At 34.1% G+C, this 14,188-nt stretch overlaps 1 protein-coding gene across 10 annotated transcripts in view; it reads left to right on the forward strand.

Annotated features, from left to right (window-relative positions):
• LOC114326158 (inositol hexakisphosphate and diphosphoinositol-pentakisphosphate kinase 2) overlaps positions 1-14,188 on the forward strand; it is a 228,343-nt gene that overhangs the window by 192,561 nt on the left and 21,594 nt on the right. For 9 of the 10 annotated variants that reach the window (XM_050653997.1, XM_050653998.1, XM_050654002.1 and 6 more), the window contains 3 exons: positions 4,463-5,413; positions 10,131-10,376; positions 12,346-12,469. In XM_050653997.1, coding sequence (XP_050509954.1) covers positions 4,463-5,413; positions 10,131-10,376; positions 12,346-12,469 — 1,321 coding nt within the window. The remainder of the gene's footprint in view (positions 1-4,462; positions 5,414-10,130; positions 10,377-12,345; positions 12,470-14,188) is intronic. The other variant, XM_050654003.1, reaches the window with a different exon arrangement.

The raw sequence follows: 14,188 nt of genomic DNA on the forward strand, positions 1-14,188 counted from the left end.
ATATTTAAACATTTTTTCGTATCTCTGATTGTAATCTTTCTATTCTGAAGAAAATGGCATTTTTTACCAAACTACAAAAATTCGTTATTCGCTTTTAACTCCAGTTTTTTAAAAACTAATCATTCTAAGCCAGTCAAATTTCTGGAATCTATTACTAATACATAAATAAAGAAGTATGAATAAGACCAATGACTAAAAACACCACTAACTTACATTATTAAGCTTCCAATTGGATTTCTCTCTTTTTTTTTCAAAAAAATATATTGATTTTTTAACCGTAACTTTTTTATTTTTTATACTAGAAAGTTTGGTAAAAAGGAATTTTGTAGGTTTCTACAGGATCTATAAGGTTATTAATATTAAATCCTTTTAGAATCTTCGGTCGTAAAGAGAGGTGACTGTAAAAGGGTTGGTATAGGTGGTTTTTGCATGTTATTACAAGATTTAATTGTCAATAGCTCACTCAGTTTTTGCCATAGAAAAAAATTTTGCTAACCCCGTTCTTGAGAATTAAATAGTCGACAATTCTAGATTTACATATTTTTTCGTATCTCTGATGCTAATCTTTCTATTCTGAAGAAAATGGCATTTTTTACCAAACTACAAAAATTTGTTATTCGCTTTTAACTCCATTTTTTTAAAAACTAATCGTTCTAAGCCGGTCAAACCTGTAGAACCTATTAATAATACATAAATGTAGAAAACTAAATAAGATCAATGACGAATTTTAATCACGGTGGTAATTAGGGGGAAGTTTTCGATCAATTTTTCGATGAAAAAAATAGGGACTGACATTCTTTTCATAATAAGTCACTTAATTTTTGAGCGAGAGACTTTTTTTTATTTCTGTAGATAGATATTTTTAAATACTTTAAATTAGTTTGATTAAGTTATCCTCGAAAAATGCACAGTTTTCCCGTCTTTTCAGTTTGAAACTACAATATTTAGCATTTGACGAAGAAGAGCTAACATATAATAAAGTATAGCTCGATTCCTATTGGTCTTAAAGAAAATAAAAAAAAACTGATTTGTTTATTTTTTCAAAAGGTACATTTTTGTTAAGAAAAGTTGTTTTGATAAAACGAAAACTTTTTGAGTTATCAGCAAAAAACTGATTAAAAACATTGATTTTTTCGATATAAAACTACCACTTTCGATAGCGAATAAATCTAAAACTATTAATTTTATCAAAAAATGTATAGAACGTTTTTGGCTTAGAATGAATGTTTTTACCAACTTTTGGAGTCAAAATAAAATAAAATATTTTCACCCCGAGATGGGGTGGCAACCACCCCATGGTAAAAGCGCCTTTCGGCCTCATATAGATTTTGATCCTTGTACTATCCACTACTTATTCTCAAATTTTCAAGCAAATCGATCTATTCTGTAAAAATTGCGAGGTTTTGTCCTGTTTTAAGCTTCATTACTTGGACTATTATGCATACCATAATCTAGTACCAATATTTATGATGTAAAATCTTTAAAATATTTTAATTGATTTTTTCTATAGTCAATACTTAAAGAATCAATTTTTTAGTTACACAAAATATGAGACTCATTAAATGAGCCTAGAGATAAAATATTTGAAACTAAAATTATCAAGAGTTGAAAAATAATAATGTTTGATCATTAAATATTTTTTAGAATAGATCTGTTCACTTATCTATTATTTTTAAGATTCATTTTAACTTATAACAATTTCTGCATACAATGGTTGCAAAATCTATAGAATTTTTACCCATATAGGTGAAGTAGGTATGAACATATAGATACAAAATCGAAGTTTTGTCCTCTATAAGCATCACTTTCAGTTTTATTAACACGAAAAAGTCGCAATATACTCAATCGGAAGTTTAGTAATTTAGTATTTAGATATTTATATAATGTATTATGAAGAAGTCACTCGCATGGAAGTAGACTTCCATTTTGAAGGCTGTCCATCTTGAACACATGGGAATAGAAGGCGCAATCATGGATGACATAAAACGAAAACAGCTCATGTCCTCATGTAGTACCCTGAACAGGAAAATCCCGAAATAAATACTCATATGGACACTTACTGGAAGACACAAGAGAAAAAGACCGAAGAAAACATGGATGGTAGGAGTAAGACAATAAATTAATGAGCTGCAAAGAACTTAGAGCATGATAGAACAACCGAGATGAATGGAAATCAGGTATCAGACAACGTCAAAAGATGTTGAAGAGTGTTAAAAAATGTGCTGACTTAGACTTCAGTCAGTAATAATAAAGGTCCAAGACAGGCAAGAGTTTGCTTAAGTCAATCTTCGTTAGAAGAGGGCTTCTGAAGAAGACAACACATATGATTTGCCAACGTTTCGTTAAGAATATTTAATTAATAGCCTTAATAGGGGTCGCATTTTCAATTTCACACAGTATACGAGATGTATGCGACATAGTAGATCAAATACTAAATAAAGTACTGTTTTGATGAATGGTGGAATAAATAAAGGTAGATTCTACCATTGATCATACCTTACTCCAGAATTTTTGTTCATAGGTTTTCTCTTATCGTTTCCACTTGATTATTTTTTATCTAGTACTGTTTTCATCCATGTTCAACATATTTTTATTTATCAAAGTAGATAAATACATTTTTGATTTAAAACTTAATATTCAGAAAATGTTAGAAGATTTGATCCTTCAGCTATCAGCAACCGATCAATATGTATTAACGGTTGCTATTTGAGTTAAGAATGGACTAGATTTGGTATTGCTTTTTTGATATTATTTCTTTCTTTTCGTGCAACTTGTTTATTTAAGGTACAAACATAGACCTACAACCAAGCACAAAATAAGACAGCATATCCTATTATAAAGCCAACCAAAGATGTAAACCAAATACAAAATTCTCTTTCCCAATAGTCCACAAGAGAACCACAGTAGTAGGGAATTACTCCTAACAAACATGTTACAAATATTAATGGAACTCAGGAACAAGGAAGGGATATTACAACGGAACGCAAACGGTCTCTTACAGCTTTACCAAGAGATACTGTTAAGTCTAAACAACCAAAACACCGACTTGAATATCAAGAGAATATCAAACTCTTCAGCCTAGAAAAACATACAGCAGAAAGGCAGCAGCAGTAGAAAAAAAAGATATCCTAACTGCCTTCGAAAGACAACATATAGATACTGGAGCTATCCAGGCAGCTGGATAGCTGTTGTTAAAAAGTTGTCAAAACAAAAAGTATAATGTAAAGCGGCGTCCTCATTGAGTCGACGTTGTCGATCGACTGTGTTTATCGACACTCTCGACTGAGTGTGTACGCGGCAATCGACTTTGTCGATCGACAAAAGATGTCGATCGACGTGTCGACTGGTTTTCCATGCTCTGTCGGTAAAATCAAAGGGCATTCGAGTCGAATCCGAAGTGTGGACGTGCATTCGACCTTCGACATTTTTTTAAAAATACAGTAAAAATAATTCAGCGTGCGGCATAGTCTGCCTCATCTAAAGTCTCGTGTTTTGTACTTGTCGGCAAAATGGAATGGAAAAAAAATGATTGCATTTATTGAAGCTTACAAATTAAAAACAAATCTATGGAACACTAGAAGCAAATATTATAAAGACCGAAACATGTGACACGATGCTTTGATGGAAATTGCCAGTGAATTTAATATAGGAAATCAGGTGGTAGAACAAAAAATAAAAAAATCTTCAAAGCCAGTTAGCAAGAGAAATAAAACAACAAAGGATGGCAATAAATCTGGCAGTGGCACGGAGGATGTATACAAAAGTAAATGGTTTGCTTATGAAAGTTTAAGATTTTTAATGCGTCATCTTCGTCACACATTTTCGTTTCGACTGTCGACAAATATTCTGCCTACCTGGTGTGGACATGCGAAGCTTTTTCGATTTGTCGGGCGACAGTGTCGATAGACAGAGTCGATCGACAATGTCAACTCAATGAGGACGCCGCTTAACAATAACAATTGCATATTTTTCACCAAAACATAATCTAAAAAAGAAAATTGCATCCAGTTCTTCAACACCTTTGGAGAGAAAATAACCATTGGATTAGATTTTAATGTTAAAACATTGTATACTAGTCTCGATGTAGTAGTGAACATAGAAACAGTGACATGCTAGAAATTGAAGTGCTTACTATAAGAAATTAAAAAGACAAAAACATGGTATCTATTGGATTTACTGACCTTTTAATCATTAGCCCAAGAGACACTATTGGTTATTTTTTATTTAATATAAATTTTTTACTAAAATTCAATATTTTTAATTAAATGGTATCCGGTTTGTATCAGGTTAAAAATAAAACAAGTTGCACTAAATCTTACTTTGCTGTCGACATGTACTGATAGTAATTTTTTGTTTCCTCTTTTTGCCCTGCTGGTTTCCCTGGTCTGTGTTTGTTAACTTGCGATATGCATTTCAAACTAATATTTATTTTTATTTTATTTATCTTAAAACACTGATCCAGACATACTTCCCACTAACACGACTCGACCTGTAGACAAACGAAGGAAAACTATTGGCGCTTGTGATGTACACTTACTAAACGAACAAAATAAGAATGTTGTTTTGTCCGAATCAAATTCTGAACCAAGTGACCAAAATATTAAGCCAAGTGACGCATTAGGTCTGAAATTCAAATCAGCAAGTTCTACTAACGAACTGCCACTCACCGAACTCAATCTGGCGCTGTTCACTTCTAATTTAGACCATAAGCACTCCTGTGCAATGAGCACTAACGAGTTACCTTTATCTGCGCTGAAATTCTCTAGATCGTGCTTGGTTTCGAGACAAAATACTCTTGACAGCCAAAACGATGATCTGTCTATAGAAGCAAATTGGAATACGAACGTGAAAGAAATAGACGAGAAGGGTAAAATTGAACGACATAGATCCTTTTCCGATCCAAACGTATTAGACGGCGAATGGATCAGTCATTCAGACAAAAACTTCTTGATGAAAAAGTACCGAGAAAGTTTAGCGAAGGAACAACTCACTTCGAACCTATCACCACCCGAACACGATCCTTGCCCACCTCTCAGTTTCTATCCCAAGCATGACTCCGAAAATACATGTTTGCTTTGTGTAAATCCCCGCACCACGTCTCATCTCTTGTCGTTCTTCACCTCGCCACCTACGAGGCCCAACACCTTACGATCACTGTCTCATCCCGTTCCTTGTGTGACTCCTTGCATGTCCAACGCAGACTGCAGCCTCAACGTCGTCAAACGCCATCGACACAGCGTTGTCGGACAGATGAGCTATTACAAGATGTTAGGGTTCGGTTGCGGAGGTCCCTTAGGTTTGAAGAAGCTGGTCAGCGGAAGCGCCAACTCCTTGTTTTCGACGGCAGTCATTTCCGGTAGCTCCAGCGCGCCGAATCTCAGGGATATGATTACGAGCTCATCCAATGCAACAGGTAAGCTCTATTGTTCTATTATAGTATAATTATTTAAGGGAACTTTTACTTTCTACATTTAAAAAAAATCGATTTTTGTTTTTCTGCGTAAAAACATTCCTTAGTATCATGAAAATACTGTGCTAAAATTGTATTAGGAAATTCGAAATAGAAACGAAATTATAGCTGTATTTATAACGGTACCTACCTGAGCTAAAACTCGTTTATATACAACACGCGCGACGCCTGACCTGTGCAGCTACAATTCGACAGTTGGGTTCTTCTTCTTCTTGAAGTGGAGGTTGGTAACCAACCTCAATGGAGGTTGGTTACTACAATTGTAAACTCTTCTCTGTCTTCAGCTGTTCTTGTTAGCTGTTCAAAGTTTAGCCCTGTCCATTATCGGATGTTTCTCAGTACGTGGTCTAGATATGATGTTTTTCTAACTTTCACTGTGTTAAAAAGTTCTTGTTCCTTGCCTCTTTTATGCAGAACTTCTTCGTTTGAGATATGCGATGTCCGTGAAGTCTTAAGGAATCTCCGGTAGATCCACATTTCAACGCAGATAACAATATAAACTTGTTTCAAACTTGCAGCAAGGTTAAATCAAACTTGCTAGTTGGTGTGTAACAAACTTTCTGAAGGTTTGTTTTTGTTTTGTTGCATGAAGTTTGTTTTTTCAAACTTGATACAAACTTGCTTAAGGTTTGTTTTGAGATACTAGCCACAATTTGAATAAAACAATGTGAATAAAAAATACAATACCATTTTATATAACTATTTATTAATCACTCGACTAAAATACAATCTATTGTATAAAATTATTCATTGGAACTTACATTAAACACCCTAGCTTCAGATTCCGATGCTTGGTTTTGTCTATCAGCTCTGAAACAAATAGAAATTGTTAAAAACTCTTGCTGTGTGAACAGAATTAATCTGTGTTATTAAAAGAGGTAAAAAGATGTTATAACAATTTTACAATAAAACCTAAAATTTATTTGTTATATCTATTTTATAATATATAATTTATTTTAAATAGTATGTGAGTACAGTTGGAAGCTACAAAAAAACATAAAAAGACTTACCTCTACCTCAATGCCACCAGAGCAAAATGAGAAGGTACTAATCTGTAATGCAGTTTGGTCTATTAACAATGAAGAAAATAGGCTTCAGCTTAGTAATAATAATTAACCTTTAACTACACGCGCTGGCGTACTTTGTACGCCTGATATAAGAATTCTACTGGAAATATATTTAAAAATTTAAGTTTTGACCTTGCTTATTTTTCTAACCTATCACTGGAATGTGCTTTACAATTTGGTTTTAGTTTCGTTATAATCGGCGTTCTGGAAAGATCGTAATTTACATTTTATTATTTGTTGTTTCCGGTGGTGGACAATATACCCCAGGATTATATTACTATAAGTCGTAATATAAGTACATAGTTTAATTGTTTTTTAGTCATTATGGCAAAAAATATATTTTTCTTTGTAAACAATACTTTTTATCCTGTAAAAAATCACATTTAAAAAAATTTTTTATTAGTAATTTTATTTATCATGGAATCCAGTTATTCCATGATTAACTCCATGTATGAACTCCAAGTATTCACTGATGCCGAATAAGGTTTATAACAAACAACTAAGTGTATTTTTTCAAAAAAAATTAAACAAATCCGCTGTTTTTAAGTGTATTTTCTTGTGGCGTACAAAGTACGCCACGCGTGTAGTTATGTTATAACTTGATGCGCGGGTAGTTAAAGGTTAAGGTAATAGTCTCGGAGAATTGTACGGAAAATTTAAGTTGTAAAAAACTTGAAGAAAAATATCAACATAACCACAACAACAAACTATCACCGCGTACAATACGCGTAGCAGATTATTTTTCCCGTGTTGCCAGCCATCGAGTAAGCTTTTTCCCTCAACTTACCTTAAAAATTCTCACTTTTATGAAAAAATTGGCTCCTATTTACAAAATCTGCGAAAATATGTTGAATTATTTTCAAATATTTTGATTTTTTTAAATATTTTGCAATTTGGACTGGAGCAAAAATTCCCTTTTGAGATAACTTTTTCAATTGTATGTTGAAAATTCTCGCAAACACAGAAATTTCCCTCCGGGTGGCAACACTTTCGTTGTCGTGGGCGGGACATCAGTCGGGGCGCCGAACGAAAACCGAATCGAAGCGGGCTGTGCAAAGCTAAGCTTGAAGCAAAGTTGCTACGAACTTGAATAATCATCTTTGTCATAACAATATTGCAGCAAACTTGTCACAAACTTGCCTTGTCATATTTAACACAACAATGAAAAATCAAAGAAGAATCAAACTTGCTACAAGTTTATATGATATCTGGGAAAGGACTCCAATTTATTTACGGTTAATGTTGTAAGGGTTTACGTTTCAATCTTCAATTGCATAGAGAAGAGTCAACCAGACGTAGCATTTTGATAAACTTGTCGAATTTTGAGTTTTATTGGAGAATCACATAGCAGCCTTTTGATTTTTTCGGAAGATTTTCTGGTCTGGTCTATTCTAGATCTTATTTCTAGATCAGGATTTAAGCAGTTATCGATCCAGCATCCCAGATACTTGAACTTGTTGACCTGTTCTAAAATTTGCCTGTTTATTGTGCAAGGTTGAACTACATTTTGGTTTTTTCGGATTGGCATCATTTTTGGTTTTCTTAATGTTTATTTTCATATGAAACTGCTCACAGACCACGTTGGGTCTGTCGATGAGTCGTTGTAGACCAAAGTCGAAAACCGCAATCAACACCGTATGATCAGCGTATGTGGTGCTGTTGATATTTACTCCATTCACCTTGACTCCATCCTTGGAATTCTCCACTGCCTCTTTAAATAATAGAAACTCGAAATAAAGATTAATTAGCATGGTTGACAAAACACATCCTTGTCGTACACCTCTCTTAATTTGTATTTCCTCGGACATGGAATCTTCAATCTTAACTCTGGCGTTTTAGTTCCAGTACGAGTTTTTTAGTAGTTGTAGGCTCACCCATCTAAACCGACTTCTTTCAAACAGTATGTCGTGTCTTACTCTATCAAATGCTGTTTCAAAGTCTATGAAGCAAATATATCTTGTATGTTGGTCGTAGTGTTTTTGGGCCAGAACTAGTAAACTGAACAGTGCTTTTCTCGTTCCCATGTCGGCTTTGAATCAAAACTGGTCGTCTCCGATTATTTTTTTGTTCTTTTTATGGATTCAGTTATGTACGACTTTTAACTTTTGACTGCATGACTCATACATAAGGCTTGTTAGACGGAACTCGTTGCAGTGTTGTGGGTTTAGCTTTTTCGGTACTGAGATGAATAGATAAATTCAAGCCAGTCTAGGGGAATCTATTTTTCCTGTATCATAAATGCGATTGAATAAAAAGACAAATATGTCGATGTTTTCTTCGCTGAATAATTTTATCATTTGTGGGTATATTCCATCTGGATCTGGGCTCTTTTTGTTTTCATTTGATCATGGCATTCATAATTTCGGTTTTCAGAATTTCTTATCCTTCGTTGTTGTTGTCCAATGTTGTTGGTTCTTCTCGTATATCGTTAAAAAGTATTTTGGTATAGTTTTCTTATTTTTTTTTTTAGTTTATTTTCCATCGATTCTAGCAGTTTGCCATGCGTGTTCAGCATGGTGTGTAAGGTTGTTCTCTTGTTAGTCGATGTGAATTCTTACCTTTTTATGTATACTATATTGCCCAATTAGAGAAGCCCAACTACTTATCAATAATACACCAGTGGACCGAGTAAAACAGTATAACTATCTTGGAACAATAGTTAACGAACAATGGCATCACTTACAAGAAATAAAATGTAGAATAGAGAAGGTTAGGAGTGCATTCAATAACATGGCCAAAATCTTTAAAAGCCACAACCTTAATCTGGAGATAAAAATAAGGCTCCTACGATGTTATATCATCTCAATATTGTATTACGGAGTTGAATCCTGGACACTCCCTGAAGCAATGGAGAAAAAACTTGAAGCCTTCGAGACGTGGCTATACAGGCGAATCCTAAGGATATCATGGACGGACAAGATAACCAACGAGACCGTATTACGAAAAGTGGGCAAAGAAAGAGGTGATGTATACCATTAAAAGGAGAAAGTTAGAATATCTCGGAAACATAATGAGAAACGGCACTAAATACAGATTACTGAAGGTAATCCTTCAAGGTAAATTATTCGGAAAGCGAGGAATTGGGAGAAGAAGAATATCATGGTTAAATAACCTGAGGAAATGGTTCTCCACAACAACTAATTTATCTAAAGTATCAGTTAATAAAAGAATTATAGCCAGAATGATCGCCAATATTCGAAACGAATAGGCACTAAAAGAAGAATATTGCCCAATAATGTAGTAGATATCTGTTAAACAACAAAATATTGACTATCTAAAATGGCTGGTTGCACCAACAAATTTTAAGCTCCAGCTTAGCCCAGCTCAGATTATAGATAGGGCCGCTTTAAGTCTCACTTACATTGCACCTTAATTTTCGATTCTTATCTATGCAATCCAGATGGCAATCCATTGTGGCAAGCTGAAAATTGATGTAAGACTCAATAGTGAAACTCGTATGTTTAGTAAGCTGAGCTTAAGGCACGTCTTACGCTTAAGATGTGTTGGTGCAACCAGGCATAAATGCGCTTTGTCTCTAAATTTTTATATCTATGTTAATAAAATATCACTAATTTGTATTTTCTGATTTTTAGCCATCGAAGGTTTTGGCGGTGTACCTTCTATAAGACCTTTGGAGACGTTACATAATGCACTTTCTTTAAAACAGCTAGATGCCTTTTTGGATAGAATGACTACGGCTCCTATCTTTCGAACTCCATCGTCGACACCGCCAAAATATCCATCTACTCCTTTGCCCACGCCGACAAATGGCAATATATTAGCATGCGGACTATCATTGGACAAGTCACGGCCTTTGAAATTACAGTCCCCCAGCAACAGTAAGTAGTATTATGAAAGTCACAGACCCGTAGGTTGAGTGTACATCCATAAAATACATTTTTTTTAAAGCTTTTTTTGGACATAGGTCTAATTTTTTATTTTGTGGATTTTATCAAAACCTATATTTTTGATTTTTTCGAGATTTTTCTGTAAAATGCGCCACCATTAAAAACCCGAAAAACTGGTATTATTTTATTTATTAAGAGTAAGAGTTAGAGTAGATATATTAATATTAGACGACACATGACAGAAGCTCGAAACAAATGACAATCGATGAAAAGCCCTGTACGCTGTGAGCTCGTACGTAGAGGGGATATTTATAAATTCGCGAGCACCAGTAGTGACAAGTCTGTAAACGTTTACCGGAAATTTGACATAAATGTCAAAGTGATTCATTTAAAATTAAAATTAAAAACATTAATTATAAAAAATATTAGTTGGTCAAAGCTATGGCATATATTTTTACCTTAAATATACTTACGTTTTAAATACTGAATTTACGTTTTTTTAATGTTCCGTAATATATAATTATCTCTAAATTAATCTATTAATCTTAGCGCCATCTACACGATAATTGTGAAAGTATCCGAAGTAAGAAATTAATATTTCATCAATAGAACGTCAAAATGATTAGCAAAATCTTAAAAAAATCTATTCCAATTTAATTACTTTTTAGCGTTGTAAATATTAAGCGATAACAATTAAATAATAAATTTAAAAATTACCGGTGAAACTTGAATTAGTAATCCGCTAGGAGCGACACCAGCGAAGCTCAGAGCGTATACCCATGAACGATCACATCAATCACTTATTTTGTATTTGCTGTCTTTTTCTATAACAAACGTTTGTTATTTATAGAAAAAGACAGCAAATACAAAATAAGTGATTGAAGTGATCGTTCATGGGTATAGGGCTTTTCATTCACAGTCATTTCTTTCGAGCTTCTGTCATGTGTCAAATAATATTAATATATCTACGTCATACGTTATTGGTAATACCAATGATACAAACTAAAGACGTATGGCGTAGATATATTAATATTATGTGACACATGACAGAAGCTCGAAACAAATGACAATCGATGAAAAGCCCTATAGTGCTTTTCATTCACAGTCATTTGTTTCGAGCTTTTGTCAAATGTCTTATAATCTGTGTATATTAATATTATACACAGATTATACAACATATGACAGAAGCTCGAAACAAATGACAATCGATGAAAAGCCCTATTATTTCATTTTTCAGACTGTATATTTTTTGATTAAATACAACATAAAAAATTAGACGTGTAGCCATCTCCAATAAGTTTTTCGCTTTTTCGATTAAAAATGCATTTTTAGGTTATGTAATGCCTGTAAATTTTGTGACATTTTTAAATTGAAAAAAATGGTTAAGGAGCGCGCGGCGGGCAAAAATTGCACTGAATCTTATTTTTTAATCATATAAAACACGTAAATAAATTTATTCAGGTTTATAGATCCCAAAACAAATGATTACCCCCACAAAAACCGTTAAACACTTTAATACAACATGTCTTTTGGGGGTGTGGACGTGTTTTTACCAATTTTGAATGTTCTAAGGGACTCAGTTACTTTAATTTATATAAAATATATAAAAGAATCCTTGATTTTATCTATTTTGAAGTCTATAAAATAAGGGAAATCTCCAAAACCTAAAAAAAACAAATTTTCTGGTTTTTTAAGATTACGCACCTTAACGAAAAATCTGGAAATATTAAAAATATATAGTTTTTGATAAATTACATAAAATAAAAAAAAGTTAGACCCGCAGCCATCTCCAAAACAAGTTATACGCTTTTTTCTAAAAAAAAATTATTTGGTTGCCTTTTTGGTTGCTATGGCAACGACACGTCTCTTTTAGAATCTTTTTGAACTTGTATAACAAGTTAAAAAAGAACTATTAAAAAGTTCTATCATATAATTCTATTAATAATTTTAATCGTTCCAGGTGTGGGTTGGAGTGGACCGCCCAGTCTTATGTCCAGCAGTGGACCATCTTCACCCGGTTACTCCGAAAGCACATCGAAATGCAGCAGCAGTGAGATGTCTTCTAGTATTATCAGCGCCGACGGGTATTGAAATACTTACTTACAATAATAATTATTTTTGACCTTAGTTATCTTTACATAATATGTATGTTTTGTTACTTTGTGTATTATAATGCATGCCTTAGCTGGGTACGTGTCAAAGAGGAATGCGGTTTCTTTTAATTATCCTGCACGCTTATTGAGAATACCTGCAATAGTTAAGATAATGTTTTAAGTTTTAAAAGCTTCTTTAGGTTTCGAATGTTATCAATAAATGCTAAATCACTCACAACAAGTTTCTTTTTATATGCTTAATGTTTGCTTCCACGTTGGTGAAACATTAAATATTACCTTTTACACGGTATGCTACGCACTCAGAGCATTCTAATTAAAACGAGTCATCATAAATATATTAGTTGGTATTTGAACTATAAAATAGTTGCGCAACACATTGGTTTTTCAGGGGGCAAATGTCGATAATGACGACTGTCAAATAGTTACGTCCATGATACTATAAATAACGAGATAGTATCTTCCTGTAGCTCAAATACGTCCGAGTTGGCGCATGATGACGTAACTGGAGACCGGAAGTTGAATTTGAATTCTTGATAAAGTTAAATGGGATTTGTATGCATTCTGTGATGAAATTATTCAATTAGCAACATAACATTAAATTTCAATGTATTCGAATAAAATTTAGTGTCAAGATTCCTGTCAAAATTTCGTGAAAAATAAAATATAAAATACACTCAGCTTACAACCGCGAACAATTCAATCGGACATTACGAATGATTACGAACCTTTACGAACTTGCGGGTCTCCACTTACGTCACGACTTAAGGATGTGCAATATATTATCTTGTTATTTATAGTATCATGGTTACGTCAACACCTATGCCAAGCACTTAATGATGGTTTGCCAAATACTTGCTAGTAACAATAATAATATCGTATGGCATTTTTGCCGGCGAGATCCTTTCGGACAGTTCCGGCGCCATTTACATCTTTAACCCTGTTTTAAGTAACTAGTGCCGATGTACACTAGCCCAGGGGGACCGGCGGCTTAACGTGCTCTCCGAGGCACGGTGAGACGGCTCGTGTCATTATTGGAAATGAAAATGGTTTGTCTTTGGCAGGGCTCGAACCCACGTGCACTGGCGTATGAGGGCAGCGATTATGCCGTTACTCCACGGCCGCTCACATACTTGCTAGTATAAGACTGTGTCTTCTACTCATCGATCGTGATCTTTCATCGATTGTCACTTGTTTCGAGGTTATGTCATATGTTGTATAATCTGTGTATAATATTAATATACACGGATTAAACGACATGTGACAGAAACTCAAAACAAATTACTGTCAATAAAAAGCCCTATTCATTCGCTCTACTATTCCATCTGATTGCAGGTGATAGGCTGTAGATCTTGTTTACTTCATGCCTATTATATCCCAGATTCTCTGGAATAGATCGCTTTTGAAATTCCTTAGAGGTCAACAGTCCTTCTGGTTTGAAGTTGCGTAGATATCGAACCACTTCGTGAAGTAATCCATCACCACCAACTTGTACTTGCAACCTTCTTCTTCTTTAAGTACTGTGCCCAATTTTTAGACGTGCGTAGCTTCCTTGACAATTTGCCCATATCGTTCTCGATCTTGCGCGGCATCTGCTGATAAACCAGTCCATTGACGAAAGTTTCGGAGCCATGAATAATTCTTCCTACCAATTCCTCTTTTTCCGTCGATCTTTCCATTGAGTATTAACTG

Source organism: Diabrotica virgifera, chromosome 6, assembly GCF_917563875.1.
Source record: "Diabrotica virgifera virgifera chromosome 6, PGI_DIABVI_V3a".
Lineage (NCBI taxonomy): Eukaryota > Metazoa > Arthropoda > Insecta > Coleoptera > Chrysomelidae > Diabrotica > Diabrotica virgifera.